The sequence below is a fragment of the Triturus cristatus genome, chromosome 5_2 (genome assembly GCF_964204655.1).
Source record: "Triturus cristatus chromosome 5_2, aTriCri1.1, whole genome shotgun sequence".
NCBI classification, from domain to species: Eukaryota; Metazoa; Chordata; class Amphibia; order Caudata; family Salamandridae; genus Triturus; species Triturus cristatus.
The window spans coordinates 409,173,900-409,201,481 of record NC_140588.1 but is presented as its reverse complement, the minus strand read 5'-3'; the positions used below and the strand labels follow the sequence as shown (position 1 = coordinate 409,201,481).

The following is a 27,582-nucleotide window of genomic DNA, read 5'->3' as shown; positions in this document are numbered from 1 at the left end:
ATAGATATTTTAAATTAAGTCAGATTGGGAAATTGCCTCAAGTGTGGGTTAAGTGCCAATGAGAGCAGCCAGCACCCTCCTCTTGTAAATTTGTCTTTAAATTATATTCCAATGTTATAATTGTGGCTTAAAATGTATGATTTGTCTCACATTTCCCCCCAAAAAATTGTAAGGAAAGAATAATGTAATCAGTATCATTGTTTCAGCAATAAGCCTTACAATAATTATAACCCATAATAAATACATTTGTTATACATGATTAAACTAAAAGTACATTTCCGACAACAATCGATAAAACATATAATTCATCAATTAAAACTTAATTCTATATAAAATTTGGCAAATAATTTTTTTGCTTAAAAGAGTTAAAAAAAACATCAACGAGCTGCGTCTGTGGGCATAGTTGGCATTACATCTATTTAGTTCTATTAAGACTGGCAATAATTATGACTCAAAAGTGTAAGGGGCATCAGGGAACTGCATCTGTAGGCATAATCAAAAATTGCATCTAAATAATTCTGTTAAAACTGACTACAGTAATAACTCAGCATAACATTTCTCCATCGCAATAGTTTGCAAAATTACTCACAGATCTATGCAATGCATTTTCTGTTTGGGCCAGCAAAACCGCATCATCTGCATAAAGAAGGTTAAGGACCCTCTACCAGCTATAGTGGACCATCAGTAGGGTTCTCCAATAAATGATCAACCCCATCATTTAAAAAATGTCTAGAAAGTAGAGGGGCTAACGCACATCAGTGACGTACACAATTTTCTAAGAAAAATGTTTCCCTGCAATTGCCTGCAGGTGCATAACTAACCTGTTGCCGGTATGAAATGCTATTATTTCTTGCGCAACAGAGCCATCTACCCCCTACATGGCCAGGGATTGCCATCAGTGGCGTAGCAAGTGGGGAGTGGGTGAGGGGCGGTCTGCCCCGGGACGCACGAGTTTTGGGGGCGCTTACCTACATCCGCGCAGGGTGGCAAAAGCAGGAATCCTTTGCCTCCTCTGCTCTTACGGCTGCCGCGTGGCGGCAAAGGCTGAGACCGCCACGGGCGGCAAAAGGCCTAGCTATGCCACTGATTGCCATAGCCTTGATCGATTAATGAGGTCAAACGCTGACTTCAGGTAGATGAACGCCAAATTCAATGATTACTTTTTTATTACAGTGTATATAGCATATCATATACAGCTGAATAGATTGATTGATTGTTTCTCCCCTTGGTCTGAAGCCAGCATGTACCTCAGTTAAAATATTTTCTTTCTCCCCCCAACCTCGAAGTCTATTTAATACAACTTCACTGAGAATTTTGCAAGCTCTCTCTAAAAGGGAGATTGTTAGGTAGTCAGTGGGGCGGCTGTATATGGGTGCGAGGATCGCCTATCGTCAGGGATGAAGGACATTATTAGTGGCTATGGATACATTTCAAATCCTTTGTAAGTACTCTGGCCCACAGCTGCAGATCTTCCTGAAAAAGGTCGGTGTGACCAGATCGAGGCCTCGTACTTTACATTTTTTCATACTAGCCAATGTCCTTATATAGGTCTCTAAAACGATAAACCTACTCCCTTGGGCCTATATGGCAGCCCTGCTTGTTTACCATTCCTCTCCCTACACAATAGGAACTTTCCAAAACCTCTTAGTATTCTTTGTACATGCCACTTCTTTCAGCTCTGCCCACAGGGCCTTCTGTGCTGCTCGTAAAAGATGCCTACACTCTCACCCAGGGCCGGCTTTAGGGCAGTGCAACCAGTGCGGCTGCACTGGGTGCTGACCTGTGGAGGGGGTGCGGACCTCAGTGGGGGGGGGGGCGCTGTGTTTAGGAATATCTTATGATCAGAGATATGAGAAACACTTTTGCCCGAGGATCCGTTCATGGGTGCGCCAAAAATGATTGTCGCTCCAGGCACTACCAGCGCTAAAGCCAGCCCTGCTCTCACCTAAAGGCTTGGAAGAGCCGTTCACTGGCTATGTTCCGATTACGCTGAATTAAAGTCTGTGAAAATTTGCACTTCATGCTATAGCATTGTTACCGTACCAACTGGGGCAACTTTGCATGTTTAAGCCTCTCTTCATTGTGAATACTGGCTGAGACCTCAAGAGTTTCAATTCATGGATCATTACATTATACATAAGTAGTATATCCAGGTTGACGTCAACTGGGGCATTAAGACTGGTAGTTCCATATCTTATCATAATTGCAGTAAATACTTGAATTCATTGAGATACCTCTCTTTATTCTATCTAATGTCTCTCCTATCGTTGAGGGGGGTAGTCTCAGGTTCATACTCCGACCGGCTTTCCATACTAGCTTGTGGCTGGGTTCTAGTAGTGGTCTTTATACCATCTAGAAGGGGATCAGGACCACTTTCCATCCTCTTCACAACTACCATAACCACTCTACTTCCCCAGTGTTTTAAGTTTACTAGGATGTAATCAACTAGCGAAGCCTGTCTGCCATTATTATAAGTACCTTAGCTGGGCAGTCAGACGGAGGGCGCCCATTCAGAAAATGCACCCGGGAGTTTATGAGACAAGATGAAAGATACATCCCCTTCTTGGCTGCTTTTGTCATGCCTATCACTGGTTTGGGGACACTTCTCCAATAATCCTCAGGCAGCTCCTCTTCATTGAGGATATCGTCCGATGGGCAAGCATTAAAATCCCCACATGCGAGTACTAGGTAAGTTCTCCCTCTGGCCCTCCCCGTCTTCCTTATGAAATATACTCAACAAGATTCCCCGTATGGCCTGGACCTCACGTGACCACCCAGGAGGGATTCATAAATTCAAAACATCAATAAGGCTGAATTCTTTAGTGGCCATCGTGAGCCTAACATGCAGTACATTGGGGGAAAGTAATTTTCCCCCAAGTACTTTATTCCACAGTTTACATTACATGATAGCCATTTTGTAAACTCCTCCCCTCCTCCTGGGCGCCATTTGTTTTTGTCTTTGGCTGGTTAAATGAATGCCAAGAATCCACTTACATCACCACTACCACAACGCACTGCATCAACCAGGCAACTTACCTGCCACACCACATTTCATATCCCGGCCACACCATCTTCGTGCACCATATCTGGCGTCCTGTCCTACCCACTCCCAAAACCCATGTGCAGCAACACGCCCCTGGCTCAACTAGTCACCCTGAGTAACTACTCGCGAACAGGAACACAGTGCCACTATCCCTTCCTGCCTCCTTGAATTGAACCTTTCCTCATTCATAATCACAATATCCCTTCCAAACGCTAATTCAAATACAAAACTGCATCCGACTACACAACCAAGTCCTGACATGAAACTCGGCCTGACCAGTAGCAGGACCTCCCTGAAGCCCGCCGTGGACATCCATGACCTTCTCTTTGATGAAAGACATCTCATCGATGTACTTCTTTTATTTTGGTTTAAAAAACAGTGGGTCTCCTAGTGGAATGTTTTTGAGTTATGCTTCCACTCTGAGCCCACCCGGTATTCGTTAATTTAAAATAGTGTTATCTACCATAGTTTGCGTGTAAAATGCTGTCATTAACAGGCTGTTAATAACCATTTGAGTTTTATGGAATTTACGCTCTTTAGAATGATGGAATTATTAGGTTCTGCTGGAAGCAGTGGTCTAAGTGCAGAAAATGTGGGTATGGTAACGCCGATCCCAGTAGTTTCCATCCACTTCGACCTTTGGCTGGAAGCCGAACTCGGGAGCTGCAGCTCTCACTACATCAGCAGTAAGCACTGAGCTATACTCCCACTCCACACATCCCTCTTCTCCCACAAGTTCTCTCGCAATATTGTAGGATCATATTCTTATGAAAGGCATTTAAATAAAATTAGAACATTGGAATGTGGAGAGCGCTCCATGCTTCTATAGGACCGTAAAGGCCCGCAAGGCAACATTCCAATATTGTTTTCACAAAGGCCTCTCGGAGCCCGAGGGGATTTAAACTCCGAGAGGCGTTTGTTTAATTTGTTAGACCATTCTGTCCTCTAGTGGCAGAATGTTCTAATAGCCTTATAGCCCTTCGTAGCTGGGCTATACAGGCTATTAAAGTCCCGCTCCTTGTTAAAGTTTGCAAGTGTGAAGCACTGCTTCTTTTAGTACTGGGGGCTGATATTGTAACAAAAAAGCGGCCCCCACTGCTGCAAAACGAGCCCACCCTTCCAGCCTCCTGGGGAACAGTCCGATGCTCGCTATGGCCAGTCCAGCCCTGATAAAGAGGTAGGCAGATGCCTGGTGTAGGAATGCTTTATTGGTTAGTCTCTAGGATGACCAAGCGTTAGTCACGTTTTTCTCACCATCTGCCCCGGGAAATTTCAGTAAATAACACATGTGTCCGAGTTTTCAAACAGGGCCGAGTGATACCTGAAGGAGTCAAGTCAAGCAGAATTAGCAGCCCATAGCAAAAAAAACAATTTAGGTAACAGACATGAAACTGTGTGTAAAATGTGCATTTAATGCCCCTTAGTCTATATTGTCTTTGTTTCCTTTGAGTGAGTGATGACATGTAAGTTATTCAGTGCCTCTTGTTGGATGCAAAATTATAAAAAATCTGGTCATCCTAAAGTAATTGTGTAATAGTCAAGTAAATAAATGTTTTGCTTGGCTACAGGTGTAGAGTTTTGTATGCTTGGGTGATAGGCACAGAAGTTTTTAAGATGGAGATAAAATGAGCAGTGTAGGTCTGGGCACACTGGAAATTGTTCCGAATTTTAGCAGGGAGCCTGACATTGGCACTTGAGTACCCGAGAGGGGCTTGACTATCAGGCATTTACTCCTCGACAGGAGTGACAATCCTTTGCTCACCTGGTGGATTTATTTTAAACTCTGAAAACATATATCTCCAAGGAAGGCAGATTATTGCAGTAATAGTTGTGTAGTTCGCTTATTTCACGTGCCATCTTTTATTTCCCTTCCTCATCCCCTTAGTGCGATGTGCAGCATTACAGTAGTAGTTTGTTCTTGGGTTCACTAATATAGCCTGAAAGCCTGCTGTATTGGGCTCTAACGGGCATTAAAGGCCTGCTCTAGCGTTAAAGGCTTGAGCCGAAGACGAGGGCCTTTAACAAGGGAGCAGGCCTTTAATGGCCAGTGGAGCCCCTACGGAGGGCTCTAAGGCTATTAGAACACTCCAACCCTAGAGGGCAGAATGTTCTAATTTATAAAAACCCCTTGGGCTCCGTGAGACCTTTATTAAACATTGGAATGTTGAGGCTCTGGGCTTCTACTGGCCATTAGAAGCCAGGAGCACTCCATTATTTTCAAAGGAGCACTCAACATTCCATTGTTCTAATAAGAGTTCAAACATCCACAATGGCAATTAAGGTGAGTGACTTTAGGCAGTTCTTTAAGTGGGGTGGGTCCTGGCGGGTCTTAGAAAGTCATTAAAAATTGTCTTTAAAACAAGTCCCCACCAGGCCCTTCATGGCCTTAACTTTACTTGCAAAAACAGTGTTCTAATTCTCAAAATTGACTGCAAAAATCCTTAAAGTAATCCCTATCAGCGATGCAACCTGTGTTTACATTTCATGCTTTATTTCATTTTCATTCCCTATGAGTATTTGTTTTTTCCACGTGATTCTGTAGTTTTTCCATGCAATAGATGGCTATTCTACTGTGCAGAAATTAAACTGAGTCACTCCAAGGTATCTGGGTGGATTCAGGTTGTTGGTGGGTGTTTATGACATGGCTTGATTGAGTGCTGTGGAGCTGAGGATGAAGGCAGTGGGAGCTTCTCATAGCGCCTGTCACTGGGCCGTGTAGATGTTCAGACTACATGCTCATCCACTTCTTGGCCTCTCTGCAGAGAGCGATGGTCACATATGTGCCAACTGTAATTGTGATTTTATGGAAAAGTGTGCGAAGGAGGTACACAGCAGTTGACATTTTTGACAGTACTAAAGAAATAGAGAACACAGTGCTTACAATGTGCGTGGGTGTATGGTGTTTGTGGGGGGTGGGTGAAGTGGGAGAGCTGAACAGAAGGACAGTGCCGAAGGAGAGACTGAGAAGACAGTGCTGAAGAGAAAAGAGATGGTGTGTGGATTTCAGAAAGATTTGGGCAGATAAAGGGTGCAAGTTTATAACAGACTGAGAGCTTGCATAGGAAAATGGTGGGAAGGGGGGGAGAACAGAAGTGACTTAGACACTTCCAAGACCACTACCCCTTGCATAGACCTTACAAATGTTTAATTCACAGTCTCACTGTTTCTCTTCTAATTATTCACAACACAATTATTGCTGTTATTCATTTTTTTGATTCTGATATTAAGCGGAGGCAAAACCAATAGGACGGACTTGCTTGAGACACTCACATACTGGCCGGGAGGTATGGGACCCTACTTAGCCCATACTGTGGGTGAAGGTTGCAGTCTGGACCTCACTACAGAGTGGCAATCGGGTTGAACTACAGCTGAGACATGTCCACATGCTAGCGCAGCCGCGAGCGCCCCCAATGTGCTTAACCAGGTGTATTGTTAGCACAGCCTTGCTTACTATCGCGCTTTCAGAGCCGAGACTGACACGCAGGCACTTGGCGCCATCTGCTGTCCACTGAGAGGAAATGGTTGATGTCATTTTAGGAAACGAACTCGCGGTAGACTCCCGAGGAGACGTAGGCTCTTCCGCAGTCTATATGCAGATCAACTAAACGTTTTGGCTAATTTCACTTTCGTAGTTCCAATGCTAAAGATGCAGCTAACAGACAAAGGGCGCGTTTAAAGCACTGATAATGTTTTCTAGCAAGAAAAAAAATGCGAAAACAAAACTTATTACTGTGAAAAGGGAAATGTGATTTCTTTCTTTCTTTCGAAAATGTGTTAAGAGGATTGATGTCCTCAGACATGTACCCTAAAATATTTTAACTATGAACATAAGCATGTATGAAGGGGGCTGAAAGCCTGACATATTGAGCAAACGCAAGCATCTGGTGCAAATGACGTGTTTGTCCGCGGATTCTTGTTGTACTTCATTGGTGCGATTTATTGTGCGCTTGTCTATTTAATTGTTATCGTGCTCGAGGGCACTTCTGCTACTGCTCTGGTCGAGCCTACCCCTCAAACCCTCGATCTGTGTACCCCCTTGTTTTTAACCTCTCCCACTGTCCCATTGTGTTTTGGTTACCCATGTGTTCGCCAAATCTGTACAGTGCTCTGATAACTGTTTGGGTCTTGTCCGCGCCTTATACAACTTTTCAAATAAATTAAATTAAATAGGCACTTGGCTACACCACATGGCATAATATTTCCTTCCTGGTTTCTTATCCCTTGATTTTGGGTCATTCGGTTATTTTGTAATATCTTGCAACTGTGTGAAGCTTCACCACAGGCTTCTGGCAATTGGAAGAAGAAATGCAATTGACATTAACTGTGCCAATGCATAAGCTGGAATGTGCAGTCATTGGACTTACTGTGCCCGTGACTACATCTCAGATGGTGTTTTATTCAGGATAGGATACCAGAGTTACTGTGCAACATTAAATGCTGAATTGATTCTGCATGAGTGAATGAGCGATCCATGCCGCCAATATAGATAGATTCGTCTGTGCTTCATAATCTTCCATAATAATTGATCTACCAATAGAGGGGGGCGAACCAGTAAAATAACAGAGCGAGGCCGACCAGTGAAGTCTCAAGGGTGAGCTCTGTCTCCAACAGCCCGTTCATAAGGCTAGCCTTGATACCATTTGGTATAAAAACACTGCAAAAACATAATGTAAAAATATAATAAAGTCTACCATAATTAAAAAAAACATATTTATTATATATTTGCTTTGAGAAATATTTATTAAAAAGAGAGCCTTTAAATATGCACTGAGGCAAGTCCCTGTCCTTGCCTTAAAGACAATCCTATTTGTGAACTAAGAGGCAGGTCAGTTGTCATGTGTGCCCTATATGTGGGCTATATTCTTATTATAGATGGAGAAACATTATAGGCGATTAAACATCAAAGACAGAGCATATCATGAACTCGCACTCTTGAAGGTGCTCTTATATGTGATGAGGGGCGGCTCCTCCGTTATAGCAGAGGAGCGTCGCCCCACTGAAATGCCCCTAGAGATGGAAAAATAACATGGTAATAAGTTAATTAATTGAGAAACAGGTGGCCTGGTCACAACAAAATAAACCGTGGATGGAAAACGTTATATCATGGCATCGATATATATGTTTATTGTTTGGAGGGGATCCATGGAATCAGCAATAGATTCCATTGAGCATTTGAATAACAACAGTGCCAACTTATGATTTACAGGTGAAGTCAGCTCGACGACAGTCAACGTTTTAGACTTGCAAGTCAGTGTAGCAGATAATAAACTTAGCATGTCACTCTACCGTAAGCCAACGGCAGGTAATTCCACCTTACATGCGGGCAGTGGTCATCCACCTCAATTGATCAGAAGCATTCCCTATGGTGAATTTTTAAGATTAAAGAGGAATAGCACCAGGGATAGCGATTTCAAATCAGCAGTGAAGGATAGCTACGATAGATCTGTGGTGCGAGGTTATAACAAAGAACTGTTAGAGACAACACTAAAAAAGGTGGAAAATATCTCAGGAAAAGAGCTATTGAAGGCAAAAGATAAAAAGATCAATCACGAGAGTATAGCTTAGTTGAGAATGATTACAACATTCTCAGAGGATGCAAATCACCTGAGGAAAATACTGAAAAGATGCAACACATCCTTAAGACGGATGGAGTCATCGGTTCAGACTTATCAGCAGTTCCACAAATCACTTTTAGGAAGGCAGGATCAATAGGAGACCACCTAGTACATAGTCACCTAGAAATGAAGTCAAGCAATAAGGGAACCCTCAAAGAAATGAGAGGATTTTTCCCATGTGGTAAATGCAAAGCTTGCATCAACAGTGAGAGAACATTATCATATGAAATACCAGGTTTAAATAAACGTAAAACCATAAACAACTTCCTTACCTGTAATACCACTTATGCGGCTTATTACTTATTGTATCCCTGTGGACTTAAGTATATAGGAAGCACCATTCATCAAACTAAAGTTCGTATATTGGAACACATGCGTGCGATAGTCAGAAAAGATGCCACATACCCAGTTGCCAGAACTATGCTGATAAACACCAGAGCAACAGGGATCTGTTCCAATACTTTGGCATAGATTCGGTACCATTAAATGTGAGAGGGGGTGATAGAATCACCAAACTTCGTAGGTTAGAATCAAGATACATTATAGCCCTCCAAACCAAAAATCCGAAAGGGATGAATAGTGGGAAAGAACTTGTAATACACCTAGGAAATTGATTATGGGTTACCGTGTATGATGTAGAATTCAAAGCCGATATTGATAATGTGGAAGCCAATACAATGCATGAGCTGAATTAACGATAATTTATTATTGCAATGAAGTATAAATGCGCATATGCAGAGTCTTTTTGTAGAATCAAGGAAATAATTGAAACAGGCATACACGTGGCACAGGATATATGATAAGCCGATACACGGCATAATTGGACGACCAATGCATTTTTCGATATACATGTATTCATGAGATGGACAGAGGAAGGAAGTTGAGTTGAAAGACTGGAACATCAATATGTTAATGTTTTATAATGTTGGATGTGATTACTATTTATGCTAGTCCACAGCTACTACTAAGATATGATATTCTTTCCTCAAAATATTGGACGTTATAATGTTATGGCGATACATGTCAAGATATTTATCATGAGTGTAAATTTATGTTCATGGCAAAGACAAATGAAACGATTTTGGGTGTAAGGGATTGTATCATGGTATGAATCCAACACCGTCTAATATGGTGGTTGTGATTATTTTCAAGTCCATCATCGTTATTATTAACATGATATCGTTCCATAATGGCGGGAGATTATGATGCATGTCAGCTCATAGTGGCTACTGAGAAATTATATTCTTTGTTTAAAACGTCGGATGACATAGTGCCATGCAGATACACGGTGAGATATTTAGTATGTATTCGAACTTATATTTATGGCAAGGATAAATGAAATGATCTGATGTGCAAGGGATTGTATTAAGTTATCAATTTAACACCGTTCCAATATGGCGGTTGTGATTATTCCATACGAAAAGTCCATCGTTGATATCTATGTGCATCACGTGTCAATATCTACTTACATAAAAAATATCTTTTTTGGCGTGCATTTTGAAACATCGAAAAAGGTACAAGCCGAAACGCGTCTGTTTGCTCTGAATAAACAGATTTGAAAATACCCCCGCAAGTGCTTTTTTCTTGATGAGAGGAGGAGAAAAAGGAACGCTGTTATTTCTCGGAACACCACCGCGAGCATAGCACCCGTCCGTGAGTGCTTCCGGAAAGGTGTACTGGAGCAGCAATATATATATTAGACGTATCCTCGCTGTATACATGCATTAGGAATCAGGATGGGCTAAAAGCAGTTGATCATTTTCTGACAAACAGACTATTGCATTATGTACAACACAATAAGATGATAATGGAGATGTTGGGCTTCTGCCTAGAGAATAATTTTTTCATGTTTAAACATCAAATGTTCCAACAAATTCAAGGTGTAGCTATGGGGGCCAGCTTCTCCCCTAGCTACGCATGCCTGTTTATGGGCTGGTGGGAGGAGCTGGTCCTTATGAAAACATATGAGCAGACTTACAAAGAGAATATTGTATGCTGGTTACGTTATATAGACAATCTTTTTATTGTATGGAAAGGAACCCAGGACAAAGCAATTGAATTTGTTAAGTCATTGAATGATAACGATGTAAATTTGCAGTTTACATCTACTATAAGCAACAAAAGTATAACATTCATGGTTTTATTCACCGGAACTACAAGTCCCAGGACGCTTGGGACAGTTGACCCGCCCATCTGGGGGCGTAAAACAGCCTTCTGGGACTGGAACCGGAGCACCTCCTAAGCGCGATTGCCTCTGAGAAAGAGGGACACACACCCTCGAAACGCGTCAGGCTGGTCGCGTCTATGGCTGCTACATTGTAATCGTTTTCAGTATGCCGCTTGTACTCTGAAATAAAGGCTTGCCACCTTTGGTCTTGTGTTGGAGTGCAGCTCAATCTTTGGGACAAGGCAAGGGAGCATTCATTTTTGGCGGCGGTCCAGCCGTCGAGCAGCACCACCCCGGGATGAGAGGGGGCCACTCGGCTGGATAATGCCAGCCGTCTTTGTGGAAGCACTGACCAGGGATTAAAGCGGACCTGAAAAGCGATGGCCCATCTGTGGGCTTGAAAAGGGCAGAATATTTGTGCACCATTCATGGTTTTATTCACCGGAACTACAAGTCCCAGGACGCTTGGGACAGTTGACCCGCCCATCTGGGGGCGTAAAACAGCCTTCTGGGACTGGAACCGGAGCACCTCCTAAGCGCGATTGCCTCTGAGGAAGAGGGACACACACCCTCGAAACGCGTCAGGCTGGTCGCGTCTATGGCTGCTACATTGTAATCATTTTCAGTATGCCGCTTGTACTCTGAAATAAAAGCTTGCCACCTTTGGTCTTGTGTTGGAGTGCAGCTCAATCTTTGGAACAAGGCAAGGGAGCATATATATATATATATATATATATATATATATATATATATATATATATATATATATATATATATATATATATATATATATATATATATATATATATATATATATATATATATATATATATATATATATATATATATATATATATATATATATATATATATATATATATATATATATATATATATATTCATTCATTCATTCTAGCGGTCTCCAGTAGATAGTTATAGTTAGGACCGTGTTTCCATAGGAAATCCGCAACATTCTATTTGGAATAACTTTGGCGCCGGTTGACGAATCCTCGCGAAATTTTCAAAATAGGTGGGGCGCTCCGCTCCGCTCCTACCCTGAAAGTCTCGGGGGGATTCGTCAAGCGGGGGCTGAGAAAAAAGGGGGGTCCCAAAACGCGTTTTCCCCATGCAATTTTCTATAGGGACCTTTAGTCCAAGGTACAGCCCGAACGGCTGAACAGAATTACTTGAAATTTGGCAGAGAGGTAGTCCTCAGCTCAGGGAAGTGCCTTTTGTAGGTCTGGTGTCAATCTGTTCAGTAGTTCCTGAGAAAATCAAAAGTAAAATCATATATATATGTGGGCGGAGCCTAACCACGCATCTCATCCTGAGATCTGATTGGCTGTCAGCACTTCATCCAAGAAGTGTTGGCAGCCATCTTGGAACCAATATACATGATAGCACCTCATTAAAAAGCATTGCAGTTAATAGAAGGTTTTAAGACTTTAGTTACATTATAAATCATTTGTTGATGGTACCATACTCATTTTAGGAATTGTGGTATGTTCTAAGGTGATTTCACCATGTGAAAAAGCCTTCTGCTGGGATGTCATGATTGAGAGAAAAATATTTTCTCATGCTTTTCCCACAGAGGTTTGGAAGGTGATCTATAAGCTAAACTGTGAGCTTATTTTCTGTAAATTCACATTATCTTTCTCAGTCATGTGAGCATGAAGTCTGACATTCTCAGTAAAACATGTACATCCAACAAGGGCAGAGACAGTCAGTTGATTCCTTTGTGTTCTACTGCAGCTTCCCAGAGTGTTCCAAAGAACAACTAGAGCGCTAACAGTCCTACTTATGATAAACGTATGGCACACCTGAAGCCATCTTGCTTGGATTAAAGTGGTAACTCTTAAAACATTTAATTTAAAAAGGAACAAAATGAGGGGGTTCATTTTTCCATAACAAGTATGATTAGTGCTGCAGAAAGAAAAACTAGGGCACATTTTGACTTCTGAAATCCTCTTTTATTTCATTAAAAAATTCTGACATGCAGACTGAAACATGCACTTTCAATACCCGCAGCAGTTTTCCCTGGTGAGCAGTAGCTTTACTACAGTGATCTAATGAGCAAAAAGAGTGCTAACATTCTGAATTTATGGCAAATGTGTGACACATCTGAATGCCTTCTTGATGGAATCAAAGAAAAAAGCTGAAAGTATTTCCTACTGAGGAGACTGCAGTAAATGAGGAAATTAGGAAACTTCATAACAAATAAGTCTCCCAAGATGGCCACCAGAGACAAAAGAGCCCAAATGTAGCCCAAATATCACCCAGATGTAGCCCAAGTATAGCCCAATGACAGAATGCCCCAGAGTGTTCTTAAAAACAACTAGAGCGCTTACTGTCTTCATTATGACAAAAGTATGGCACACCTGAAGCCATCTTGATTGGAATAAACTGGTAACACTTAAAACATTTAATTTAAAAAGGAACAAAATGAGGGGGTTCATTTTGCCATGGAAATTATGATTAATGCTGAAGAAAGAAAATGAGGGCACATTTTGAGTGACTTCTCAAATCCTCTTCTATTTCATTAAAAAATTCTGACATGCAGACTGAAACATGCACTTTTAATACCAGGAGCAGACTTCCATGGTGAACAGTAGTTTTACTACAGTGATCTAATGAGCAACTAGAGTGCTAACTTTCAGAATTTATGGCAAATGTGTGACATATCTGAATACCTTCATGATGGAATCAAAGTAAAAAACTGAAAGCATTTCCTACTGAGGAGACTGCAGTACATGAGGAAATTAGGAAACTTCATAACAAATAAATCTCCCAAGATGGCCCCCGGAGACAAAAGAGCCCAAATGTAGCCCAAAATCACCCAGATGTAGCCCAAATATAGCCCAATGACAGAAGTGTGCAAACACTTATTATTTTGTGTTTTTGCAGTGTTATATAGTGTAGACTTGTCAGGTATTGGAGTGCTTTACATGAGCATTGGTTACATCACACAAGAACAAATTCATTTTGGTTGTAGACATGGGGAGATAAAGTGATTTGACCAGAATCACAGAATGTCAAGCTGAAGCAGAAACTCCAACCTGGTTCCCCAGTTGCAAAGTCTGCAGTTCTGGAAGTAACACCACATCCTCTCCCCTAAGTGCAACATTTAATCAAGTGGTCAACTGGATAAAAAAACATAGATAACAAATAATTTAAAAGTGCTTTGTCGCTATTTGAAAACTCAGAAAATATGTCCTTATTTTAGTCTTTTAGAGCACTAACCATAATTTTGATGCCAATAAGACCCTCTCATATATGTAATTTCTAAAGGAAATGCTCTAGGTATTACAGTTTTGATTACATCAAGATGACGTCAGGCGTTCTACACTTTTGTAATAAATATAGAATGTTAGCAATCTAGTTGTTCATTAGGATACTGTTGAGAGGCAGGGGCCAGGGGCACGGACTCTGAAAATTGAAGGCAGGTAGGAGGGTGCAAAGGCAACAATTTAACCACACTGAGCAGGCAGGAAGGGCCGTGGCAGCACAACAGACTATGGAGGGCAGTGGAAAGGGGGGCAGGGGCAACAAACCAACAATACAGGACTTGCAAGAGAGGCTGTGGCAATGTAATAGACCATTGTGGGCAGAAGGAAGAGGCAATGGTAGTACAACCATACATGCCAACAGACCCGATTCAGCCAGGAAACGTCCAATGTTTTTAAGCTCAAATGGGCTTTTTCAATGTAACTCAAAGGGGAAAATCAATACCCCAGTTTTTTTTCAAAATCTCCCTCTTACCAAGTTCAAAATGTTCGCAAGTATGGTACATTGGATCATGGAAGGAAATGGGGTAGGGACATGGAGAGGTGCACCAAACTGACCCTGCAGGGCAGGCATCAGGGTTTGCAGCAGCACAATACACCACACAGGGCATGCGGGACGGGAGTGCAGCACAACAATCCATAGAAAGCAAGAGGGAGGGGACAGGACCATGCACATGGACAACAGAGAACAGAGGGGCAAGAGGCAATGGTAGCTAGCTGACCATAATGGACAGACAGGAGAGAAAGCTGTAGCATAACAGACCATAAAGGGCAGGAGGGACGGATCACGTCACATATTACATCACTGTATTCACTAAGATACTGTTAATAAGTCAGTTATACAATTAATTTTACAAAAAAAACATCCATTTAGACACTTATTTACCCATTTATTCTTCCATTAACCTTTAGATATACATATAAAAAAAATATTGATTTTTCAGAAAGACACATATTCACTGGATGATGTCATCAGTGATGTCATCAGTGATGTCATTTGAGATGTCATCAGTGATGTCATCAGTGATGTCACTGACCATGTCATGAGTGGTGTAATATGTGACGTCATCAGCAGTGGATTGCGGTCGCGCGAGTTATAGTTAGCTGAACTAACTATAACGGGGGAATTTCAATGGTTTTGTACGAGTGAAATGTCCAGCTAACTATAACATGTGTGAAACCTATGGTTTTTTCAGTGAATTTGCAAGGTTTTTTAAATGCTAATTCCTAACAATAACGTGTGCGAAACCTATGGTTTTTTCAGTGAATATATATATATATATATATATATATATATATATATATATATATATATATTACCTACTGGCGGTCACCAGTAGGTAGTTATAGTTGGGACCTATTATCCATAGGAAATCCGCATATATATATATGTGTGTGTGTGTGTATTAGTGTTTTAAAATTACCCCTTCACCTCCACTTGACTAACTATACTTTATTTTTCTGTAGTTGAGGCACGGTAGATGGTGATGGTCTATAATGAGGTTAATTAATCATGCAAATAAAATGATCACTATAGTGGCCATGGTACAGTGTACACTCACCAGAATTAATTTGTCTTAAGCAAGCTTTTGTGACTCCGCATGTTCACAGGTCGCATAGAAATGTTATAATTTGCCACCTTACCACCGAGCACCATTAGGTAATCCTCTTCATTCTTCCTTTGGCAATTATGATTTTTTCTTTCTCCTCCCTCTCATCTTGCCCATTGTAGCCGCTCCTACACCCAGTGTGAAATGCTCTGTTGCCTATAGCTATTAATCTTACACCGACATACTTGCTTTAAAGGTTAATGGCATATCCTACTTAATTGTATAACATTGTAGTCCAGCCCTGCTGCCACTAGCTGCTCAGCCAGAGCGTGAGATGGTCATAGAATGTTGGTGTGCCTGTGATGCATGGAATGCCTGGGTGTCTGAGTGGATGAGAGTTGGCAGTTGAAGATGGGCTGAGCAGCTAGGGAGGCTGCTCCTGGTGGGGCTGGTACCACACTAGGCTGGCTGGAGTAGAGACAGATGTAACCTGAACTGGAGACTGAATAAAGATGGCTTAAGAATACCTCCTGGCTCCAGGTGTCTTTCTACAGAGATCACAACAGTTAGCAATGCTAAAAATCTGTCCAAGACATACTTAACCAATATTTTCCATCATCTCAAAATAGTTCTCGTTCAGATCTAAGAAGATATGGTTGAGGTCTTCTAAGCTTTTTCTGAGAATCTCCAACTGCACATCTCCCAAAATTGTCTAATACAAATTTAGTTTTTTAGAACTGGCTTGACAGTGCAGCCGTCTGCAGAGTACACCAATTCTTTAAAATATACATAGAGTGGGCTTTGGCTCTGCCCAGAGGAGTATTTCCCTCTCACCTTACGTTTCGCTTGTTTGGCGTATCATTCATTTTCCTATCGAGTGCTTGTGCTCCAATCCACGAGGGACTATTTTTCATCTAAAAAATATTGTGAACCATCACACATTAAATTATTTGTCGGATAGATGTGTTTCAGAAACAGAAAGCAATTGTTTATGTTTTATTTGTTCACTGCATCAGCTTTTTAAAAGGATTTAGTCATGGCTCATGCCATGCCAAGTTGCATTGCCAATGCCTGTTTGATCAAAAGATTGTAGCTGTTGGTAGCCATGGTTTTTAATGGTTTTAGGAAAGCGCTGAAACTTTCTTCTTCACCTGATGCAGAAGTGTGTCTATCATATTGTCAAGCATTATTTATTTTATATTTATCAAAGAATTGTGTTCATTTCATGAACATTTAAACTAATAACTCAACTGCTTTCTTTCAGAGGCAAATCAAAATATTTCAGTACGGAGTGACTCCATTGATAAAGAAAAAAGAAGTCTTCTTGGAATTTTCAAAGTCAATAAAAGAAATAATAAGGTAAGAGTTGAGTATGCATGTATTACTCTAGTTTCTCACAGAGCCTGAGCACATAATACATTACTATTCAATAAGTGACAGGCATAAGGAGAAAGGAGCGTGCAGTGACTCTTTGGGCGATCTCTATGCTGGTGCCATTGAGAGCAAATTCAAGCTTTTGCACCATCCTGGAAATGTGTGTGTGTGTGTACACATATATTACCCAGTGGCGGTTGGCACCAAGTATTTACAGTTAGCATCATGTCACCATTAAGAAATGTATTTTTTGTGTTGCTAATAACTTTGGCCCCATTTGACGAATCTCCATAAAACTTTACAAAACGTTTGCAGAGCTGTGGAGAAAGGGGGCGTGGCCTACGCTGATGTCTCAGCAGTCCCCCTGTGTGAGACTTACTGGATGTAACAGGAGGGGGTGTTGGCCCTCAACGACACTCGGCAACCAAGGGAACGTAATCCCTTAAGCAGTTGTGCACCAGGAGGCACATTTGCAGAGTGGTGGAGAAAGGGGGCGGGGCCTCTGGTGACTTCTTCTGGGCCAGCCTTTTAAAAATAAATCACGTTTAATTATGGAAAGACACCTTCCCTGGGCCGATTTGGGCCCTGGGGGGGCCCACCCAGCGAGGCCAGGCCTTTTTGAATGGTGGAGGTGGGCAGCATGGCCCCGCGATTTTGGCCCCATGGACCCCATCCCCCAGGGCCTTGCCTTTTAAAAATACATTTGTATTTATGGGAGGGGGCCATGCGCCCCCCTCCACAGCCCAATTTCAGCCCCGGGAACCCCATTCCCCAGGGCTCGCCCTTTTTTAATTTGATAAATAGTAGTAGAGGAGGGGGGCCACGTCAGTCTCTGAGGAAGAACAGGAGCACTTGAACAAACCAATAGAAATTGAGGAGCTTATTAAGCCAATAAAGGCCATCCGTTCAGGGAAGGTGCCCAGCCCAGATGGCTTCCCCATTGCTTTTTATAAAACATTTACCTCCTCGATCATCAAGCACTTCAAAAACACACTTGATCACTTTGCTCTGCATGGCAAGGTTTCTGGCATGGCATGGCCGCTGAGGCCACCATTGCGGTCATCCCCAAAGAAACTGGAATCAAAGGAATCAAAGGTCTCCAATTTGGGATCAATACATATTTAACAGCAGCATATGTGGATGACATCCTTATCTTCTCAGAGGATGTCAAAGCGGCAATCCCATGTATCATCAATATTATCCATACATTTTCAGAGGTGTCTGAGTATACATTAAATAAGGACAAAACAGAGGTGTTTTCTTTAAATAAACTTTGTCTTCCTTCCCACTTAGGTTGCTCAGGGCTTAAGTGGCAGTCCACGTCTTAAATATCTGGGATTTGGTTCTGTGAAAAATCTCACTGACACATTACTTTTTAATGAATTGCACACAATCGCCAAGGTTAGAGATCTCCTGAGCGCTGTGTCGCCAAATTTACTTCCTAGTGAGGTAGGCTCCAAACACTCAAATTAATGATCACTGCGATAGTGAACTTTCAACCATCCAAGCTTCCTCTAAAACTATCTCCACCCTTTTTCCAGGAATTAGATAAAATCAGTTCCAAATTTCTTTGGAGTGATATGAGAGCGAGGATCCCATACAAATTCCTCAGGAAGAGCATCTGCGGGGGGCTGTAATCTTCCAAACTGGATCCCCTACCAGTCAGCTTTCTTCGCTGCCCAGGCTGCTATCTGGTTACTCCCAGGCTCACCAAATTCCCCACCATGGTTGAATATAGAACATGAGTTATGTTCCCCTTTTAGCACATCCTCTTTTATTACAGTGTCAAAATTTACCCCGCCGCATTCCCACCGCATTCTTATGGATACTGCAAATGGGTTACAGATGCTAGACAGATGCTTACCGGATTTGATCCATAATTCAAGATGGGCGTCACAATGGCTTAATCCAAGTGTCAATGCTGAAATTGCTCCTATCATTGCACCTTTGTTGGCTTCCAAAAGCATCAGGCTAATCAGAGACCTTTATGATAACAACAATGACCCGCTCCCCTTTTCAGCTCTAGCTAGAATGTACAACTTCTCCAACTTCGTAAAAATCAAAGTTAGACTCTCCAAATTCAACCCTTCGAAAAACTTGACTCTAGTCACTCACCTTGCCCTATAGAAACTCTCTGGACATGTTGACACCAAAATCTACAAGTTCCTCTCTGACCCACAACCTTTAAAAAACTATATTATTTGCACCAAACGAGTGTGGCTCCTCCACAATGGTGGAGGAGCATCACCCCTCTGGCTCAGAGCCAGCCGCTGGAAAATAAAACAATATTATATCATCGTTTTTATTTTTAGCCTGCTGGCTGAGCCAGTGTGTGTTGGGAGGGATGGAACTGGAGCCATGGGAGGGTCTAGGAGGACTGGTTAGTGCATTTCTAAGTATGCACGTGTGTTTGGCTGGCCGTCATAGGCTGGCCAAATGCCACTTAGGTGTAACCAACTCAGCTGTATTGAACAGCCAGGTTGGAAAAACAGCACAGACTCCCTGTGCCTGAGAAGCTCAGGCCAATCCCTGGTTTGCTCTCATAGCATGAGAGGAGCACAGGGATTGTACAGGGAGTCTGTGATGCTGTCCCAGTGTCTGCTAGGACCAGGAAGAAGAACGCAGAGAAGCAACGCGGGAGGCGGCCTGCAGCTTCAGGTAAGTCTTCCTTTTTTAAAAATTATTATTATTCTTCCCCCACCCGTGCTCCCCCGTACCCACTCCATCCACCCCTCCACTTTCTTTTTATGGCGGCCGCCACTGGCACCAAATGGGCCAAGCATTTTGTTGTGGGGTTTTCTTAACACATTACGACCGATAACTGGCATAAGATTAGCAAATTCTTCTTGAGCAATAAAATTGCCCCAACTCGTATTTGATCTAAATTCGTTAAGATGAATCCCCTACATTGGACCCCAGCTCAATTGTACAAACTGAAACTACAAGAAACCGATAAATTATGTAATGGTGTCCAGGAACCGGGCTCACACCTAAACATGTTTTTTGAATGCCAGTTACTAAACTCATACTGGCTACTGATACAAAATCATTTATCAGCAATATTTAATATACCCATACGTTTATCCTTCTCTATGGTAACACTGGGTCCCTGTGCCTGACTCCGCTGCCCCTAGAAGCCAATGATATGGCGCTGTTAGACCTTCTTCTGACCATTGCAGTTAAAGTCATTGTCTCAGAGTGGAAATGTTTCAACCCTTTATCACATCACACATGGTGGGAATGGGTCATATATCTCCGAGGGGCACACACTGTACAACTTAAGAATCAAACTGCACCCCCAGTCTCTTGCATAGTGTGGCGATCACTGGATAAATACATTTATCTAAGCTCTCAAGGTATCGTAGCACAACCTATAACTGGCTCTTTTGATCCTAAGTTCTCTACCCATATCTTTTGACTGGGGGAGAATGTTTGCATTGTCAGCATTCCGTCCGTCATTTGTTTGCTGTAACACTTTTCGCCCTAAGTGGGATGGGTATGCCCAGACGTGGGTCCCTTTCTCACTGCCCCACTGGATTCAAGCTAGCCTGGCTGAAGAAGGGTGACATACCCTGAAACCGGTCCCAGGATGCTTGTTTCCTGTCCAGGGAGGACCTGGCCTGGCAGTTCGGTCTGGACTGTTCCCATGGGGCACAGGGTCAAAACTGATTTGCAAACGGCTGGATCCAAACTAGGGTGGCGTAGTGGGCAAAAGAACGATGGATTTAACCCAGATCTTTTGACTGGGGGAGAATATTTGCATTGTCAGCATTCCGTCCATCATTTGTTTGCTGTAACACTTTTTGCCCTAAGTGGAATGGGTATGCCCTGACTTGGGTACCTTGCTCACTGCACCACTGGATTCAAGCTAGCCTAGCTGAAGAAGGGTGACATATCCTGAAACCGGTCCCAGGATGCTTGTTTCCGGTCCAGGGAGGACCTGGCCTGGCAGTTCGATCTGGACTGTTCCCATGGGGCACAGGGTCAAGACTGATTTGCATATGGCTGGATCCAAACTGGGGTGGCGTAGTGGGCAAAAGAACGATGGATTTAACCCAGATCTTTTGACTGGGGGAGAATGTTTGCATTGCCAGCATTCCGTCCATCATTTGTTTGCTGTAACACTATTTATTTATTTATTATTAAATGTATATGGCGCACAGCTACCCGGAGGTTTCCCGGCGCCTACAGACACGCACAACAAGGAGAAGAGGGCCTGAGCTCTACTAATTAAAAAGCCAAGTTTTTAAATGGTTGCGAAATTTAAGGTAACTTGTTTCGTGGCGTAAGTGAAATGGAAGTGAGTTCCATAGGGAAGGGGCTAGAAAGGCAAAAGAACGGCCGCCCATTCTAGCTTGTTTGATCCTGGGCACTTGGAATTTTAATTGATTGGAGGATCGTAGCAGGCGTGAGGGGCAGTAATGGTGTACCAAGGCACCTAAATAGTGAGGAGCGGAGCCCATGTTTATCTTATGCATGCAGCAGAGGGCTTTTAATAAAGCGCGATTGTCTATTCTCAGCCAATGTAGTTCACAGAGTGAACTTGTAGTTGAGGTCATTCTGGGGAGTTGGCAAAGCAGTCTGGCCGCAGAGTTCTGGACTACCTGCAGCTTGCGAAGCACTTCCTTATTGGCACCCAGGTAAAGCGCGTTTCCATAATCCAATCTGGACATGATCAAGGCCTGGATGACAGTTTTTTGCGTAGATGATGGGAGCATCCAGGGAATCTTTCTGAGCCATTTTAGAATAGCAAAGCAGGTAGAGGCGACCTTAACCACTTGCTGCTTCAAAGACAATTGGTCGTCAATAATAACGCCAAGGTTGTGAGCCGATGGGGAGGGAAGATCACCCATTTGAGGAGGTCAATGTTGGGGGCCCCAGAGAGTTTTGTTTCCACCAAAAATGAGGAGTTCTGTTTCCCCACCATTTAGTTTCAATTTGTTTGCGTGCATCCAGTCAGCAATCATTTTTAGCCCCGACTGGAGCGATGATCCCTTTGAAATCTCTTTATAGGAAAGAGAGAAGATGAGCTGGGTGTCATCCGCATACGAATATATTGTCAGCCCCGCTTCCTCTGCTATTGTGGCCAAGGGGCTGACATAGATGTTGAAAAGCAATGGACTGAGTATGGAGGCCTGAGGGACTCCATACGGGGAAACCTGAGTCTGGGAGTGAGCAATTGAGGAAAAGACCTGAAAGGTCCTGTTAGTCAAAAGCTGGACAACCAATTGAGTGCTGGGCCGACAATGCCTCTCAATTGTAGAATTTTTAAAAGGGTCGTATGAGAGACAGTGTCGAACGCAGCACTCAAGTCCAGTAGAATGAGTGCCACAGTGTCCCCTTTGTCGACATGTTGGCGAATAATCTCAGTGACTCCCAAAAGTGTGGATTCCGTGGAAAATCCTGCTCTAAAACCTGATTGAGATGGGTGTAGAATGTTATGTGACTCTTTCTACATTTTACATTTAGTATGTTCTATTTTAAGTTTCTCTGAAAACCAGGGGGCGTGGGGGCGATGGTGGTCCAATTTCTTGTTGAACAGTGGGAGACATGCATCAATTGATGATGTCAACCAGTTATGGATAACATCAGGGTCACCTAAATGAGTTATTGAGGTAACAGGCATGGTGTTATTAAGATGGAGGTTCAGGCAGTTAACATCTAGTTTTTTCCAATTTCTACAATTCCTGGACCCCGGATGAAAAGAGGGATTATTAAGGCACAGTTCATGTTTAACTTTAAATTCCACCAAAAAATGGTCAGACCAAGGAATAGGGATGGCAATCTGGCACGAGACAGTGGTTAGGTTAGAGAAAATGGGGTCTAATAAATGTCCAGCCTTATGGGTAGGGTCTGAATTGTGAAGAGAGACATTCATTGCAGACAAGTCAGAAATAAGAGTGGAGCTGGTAGTGCAAGAAGCTTCATTAGAATGTAAGTTAAGGTCACCTAAAATCATAAAATTGGAGGCTTCCAGTAAAAAGGGGGCAATAAGATCTGGGAATGTGGCTGCTCATGTTCCCGCCGGTCCCGAGGGATGGTAGATTAGGGTCCCGAAAAGGGTAAAATTAGGGGAGAGTAAACGTTTAAACAGATCAGCTTCACAGTCCTTGAAGCATAAGTCCTCCCATTTGCACGTGTAGGAGGTTTTAAAAATTCATGCTATGCCTCCTCCTATCTTCTCTGCACGATTCTTACCAAGATACGTGAAGTTAGGAGGTAGCGCACAGGCAATATCGGGTACTGAGCTCTCATTTAACCAAGTCTCCATTATGGATATCTCCCTTATGCTTCGGGAGTGATCTACAATTAAGGCTGAAAAAGGAAAATTCAGTATGGATAACATTATCCTTCTTGGTCGAAATAGGCATCAGATTATATTCGCGACATGTAGATTTCAAATGGGACTTTGTCGTAAAGGTGAATCCACAACAATAGCAGTTTGAGGAAGCTGTATCAAGAAAGAGAGGTGAACAGATAGGGCCAGGCTTGGGCCGAAGGACATGTATTGATTTACTAGAATAGTTACTCTGGCCATTTAAAATTGGAGCAGGGGTTCTTGCCCCAGGCCCCGTCCGGCCGCGGATGGGCACTGACGGGCTTGCCATTGGCCTGCGCGAAGTTGTGAGCATTTAAATTTATAGTCTGCCTCCCCCACCTCTAATTCGGAAGTGAAATGTACCGCTGCTCCCTCCACAACAAACGGGAAAACCCGTGGTGGATCCTGGAGCGTGCGGCAACCAAAGAGGGCGTCAGAAATGAGCAGGTAAGCAGTACTGTGCAAAAAGCAAACACATTAAAATGTACTTAAAACTAGAAGTGCAGTATTTAAAATCACGAGTGTCACACAGCCACAATTGTCAGCTTTAGTGTTCTCACAAGCGCGTGTGCGCTGCGCGAAGCTGTGAGCATTTAAATTTATAGTCTGCCTCCCCCACCTCTAGCCTGGAAGTGAAATGTACCGCTGCTCCCTCCACAACAAATGGGAAAAGCCGTGGTGGACCAGGAGCATGCGGCAACCAAAGAGGGCGTCAGAAATGAGCAGGTAGGCAGTACTGTGCAAAAAGCAAACACATTACTAATACTTACCAGTTTCTATGTAAGCAGCTTACATATTTACATGTAAGATCAGCGGGAATACCTGAGGAGATATATAGTAATTTTCTTGACTCTGTGGCACATGCTCTTACTAGGGAGTTTTGATAGGGGCACTACGCTTCTTAGAGATTTGTTAGGACGCCAAACTTTAACAGTTACTGACTACCGAGGCGTTTTTAAATACACAATGTCACGTGGCTTTGTAATAATAATTGGAGTCAAATTGACACTGTACGCATGGCAGAATTAACAGAGACAGGGAATGATTAGTTGATTTTGCAAGTTTTTTAGCGCACCTCTTGATTCATTAAGAATGCATTATAATAAGCTTTATCAGGCAAACACTGCCGTATGCATTACTATAAGGAGATCCACTCACTCCATTTAGGTTATTTCTAAGATATACAATGCGTCTGCTACAGATTGCTGATATACGTTCTTTCAACATCAATTTCAGGATATATTGAATCCTGTCAACAGGGACATAACTGGCCCCCTGAACAAACAATACTACAGAATTAGGACGTCGCAAAGAACTGAACCCCCTTTTTGTGGGTTGGAACTATCACCACAAAACAAGTAGGTTTTGCACTGCTTTACCTTAGACATGACAAACCCACACAAAGTTTTCTATCCAAGTGGTTTATTCTGATTATGTTTTCAACATACTTTCAGGTCACTACAAGAAAGACAGAGGTATTTAGCGGATAAAATTTGTTTGCACTTTGATCACTCACTTGGGTATATAGGTGGGTGCTGTTTACTCACCACTGCTTTCTGCCGCCCCATCGGGAACTTTGTCTCATACATATAATTCATTGGTTGCGTGTGTCACTGTGAAATCATGAACTCATTTTGAGGACTATCTTTTCCATCTCTTGGTTAACCGCGTGGGCCACTTTGCCCGATCCATTTGGTAAATTTTGGCTCACCGCTTCGGTCCCGCTTTTTGCTCTCAGGTTGCATCTTGAGCTCTTATCGATTAGTTTTTCTGTTATAAACTTCTTGTACACCAATTACATTGTAAGGAGGTACATTGTTTGTTTTTGTTTATTTCACACAGCCTTGATAAAGTCGCGGGAGATTGCCCATGTGCAACGAAACACATGTCGGCTGTCAGGCTGTCAGAAGAACTTGACAATAAAGATAAAGAAGTCATCTATTTGTACTCAACTGCTTTCAATTGTTGCTTACAATATGCTATTATATTATCTATAAAGACTGTCTACATGTGCTGGGGATAATTCTTTCTATTGCTGCTTGTCACGGCTGGCAATCCTCTGGGGGGTTCAGTGGTGTCCCTCGCCCTTCAGCACCGTTATCAAAATCTATACAATCTACACACCTGTATGATAATTTCCTGAGTGGCGCCACACTCCTATCTCTGACCACTACCCTGCAACTGTCCTTTCTTGTATTAACACCAGTTCTTTTTCTTCACTTGCCTAGCTCCTTGCTGGCTATCATTATTTCTCCTGTTTCAAACTCTACCCTCTCTTGTTCTTATTGTGTAATTTGCTGCTCCTCTTCATTCATTCTGAGGTGATCTTCATGTTGTTCTTCGTTCCATTCCTCCTCTTATTGTCCCTTTTCTTCTTCATGGTGACCGCACTTTGCACATTTTTCTTCACATTATAATTCATACTGTCTTTCTGTTCTTGACTCCTGCCACATCTGTGTACTTTCCTGGCACACATCCACATATCTGGTGTCTTTGATGTCGTTTTTAAGTCAACGTTATCAACTGAACTGCTCGTGTTTCCCCTAATCCTCCGAATCCTTCATCATCCTTTCCTAGTGATCCAATCCCACCTCAAACCACCGTCCTCCACCTCCTAATCTATGCTCAATTACCCCCTAGTAGGTTGCTTCCCAATTATCATGACATTTTTCTGCCTGCCCTCGGTTTACTTACCACCATATTTACCCCTCTCAAATTGTACATGCTAAAGAATGTCTTTAACAATCTTTAATGACTTCCCTTGCCTGTCGTCCTCCGTGCTCTTTACTTTCTCACCCACATGGCTTGAATCTTTTGCATTAGTCTTTGATTCCCTGTGGGAATTCAACTACTACAATTGTGATTACTCTGATTTTTCATTTTCCCTCTGTTGTCTTCCTCTGCTCCATCTGTTTTGCTCCCCCATCTTGATTCATTCTCTTTCTCCTTTACAGTGTCCCAGATATTTCCGTTTCTTTGGCATTTGAGTGCCACTGTGGTACCCACATCTGCCCACCTCCATACTATCAGTCAATCTATTTAACTGTTCTCTAACCACCAGTGTGTTTCCAAGTTCTCTTGCACATGTTACGTTTGCTTCACTACTGAGGTGAACTCTGCCTCATCTCAAGTTTTTGAACGTCTTGTTGCTTGGCCAGTCCATCTATCCTGATGTCTACCTGCTGATCTCATCCCATCAATCCGGACTGCTGACTGCTCAGTCTACAAAAACAGCTCTTCTGTCTGTCTTTAACCTCAACCTCTCAATCAAAGCATTCATCTCTCCTCATCACTCTGAGTGATATTCAGTGCTTAATTTGAGCCGGTGGTTGCCAGTGGGGGGCTCCCGCGCTTATTTTTGGGGGCCGGCACTTATTTTTCTGCATCGGGCATTTACTGCGAGCAAAAGACACATATTGGAAAGACGGAGGAAGAGAGAGACGGAAAAGCATCACAAAGGGAGAAACTCAGTTTAAGCGGCAGGGAGTGGCTGTAATTGGATTAAAGAGGCGCGAGGTGGCTTTAGGACTACACTGCCCCAGTATTCTGTTTCCGCACATTTATTTGCAGCAGCCGCGTGTTTCAGAGCAAAGCTTTGGGCACCGGTACATTTTTATATACAAATTAAGCACTGGTGATATTGCTGGGTTTAATGTCGATGACCATTAAATTGTATTAAGCCCAGGAGATCTGTTGCGTGCCAGAATTTTGTATCTATATAAATATTGTGTTCTGAATACCATTTAAAAATATTGTAACATTTGTGTTTAGATTTGTTAATATTAACTCCATTTGAGCAATGTTTATAGACGATGTTCAGAAATGTATGTCAGATGATATTGTGGACAAGAGTATTTTAGTATCAGACCTAGGTATTGTGTTTCTCTTCTTACCTGGTTCGCTTCCTATCTTACTCCCCCTCTTGTCCTTTTTCTTAACATGGGCTCATTATTCATTGCTTCAGCTGCTCTTTAGTGGCCCCAAGTTTCACTTATTTTTCCATTCATATTTCCAGTTTACTCAACACCACTTGCACTTATTTCACCTTAATTTGGTCTTCAATGTCCAATTATTTTCCTGTTGAAAGCTTGTGACTGTTCCATTGAAACCTACAGAAATCACCATATTTTTGCACCTTATCGCTCTATTGTCTAATGTACTCTGCTACATTTTTCTCACCCTGCTTCATGTACTCAGCTTTCTTCAGCTGTTAATCTCAGAATTATCTTG

At 42.5% G+C, this 27,582-nt stretch overlaps 1 protein-coding gene across 7 annotated transcripts in view; it reads left to right on the top strand.

Moving 5' to 3' along the window:
* COBL (cordon-bleu WH2 repeat protein) overlaps positions 1-27,582 on the top strand; it is a 961,684-nt gene that overhangs the window by 515,648 nt on the left and 418,454 nt on the right. For all 7 annotated transcript variants that reach the window (XM_085607311.1, XM_085607310.1, XM_085607313.1 and 4 more), the window contains one exon: positions 16,924-17,018. In XM_085607311.1, the coding sequence (XP_085463437.1) occupies positions 16,924-17,018 (95 nt within the window). The remainder of the gene's footprint in view (positions 1-16,923; positions 17,019-27,582) is intronic.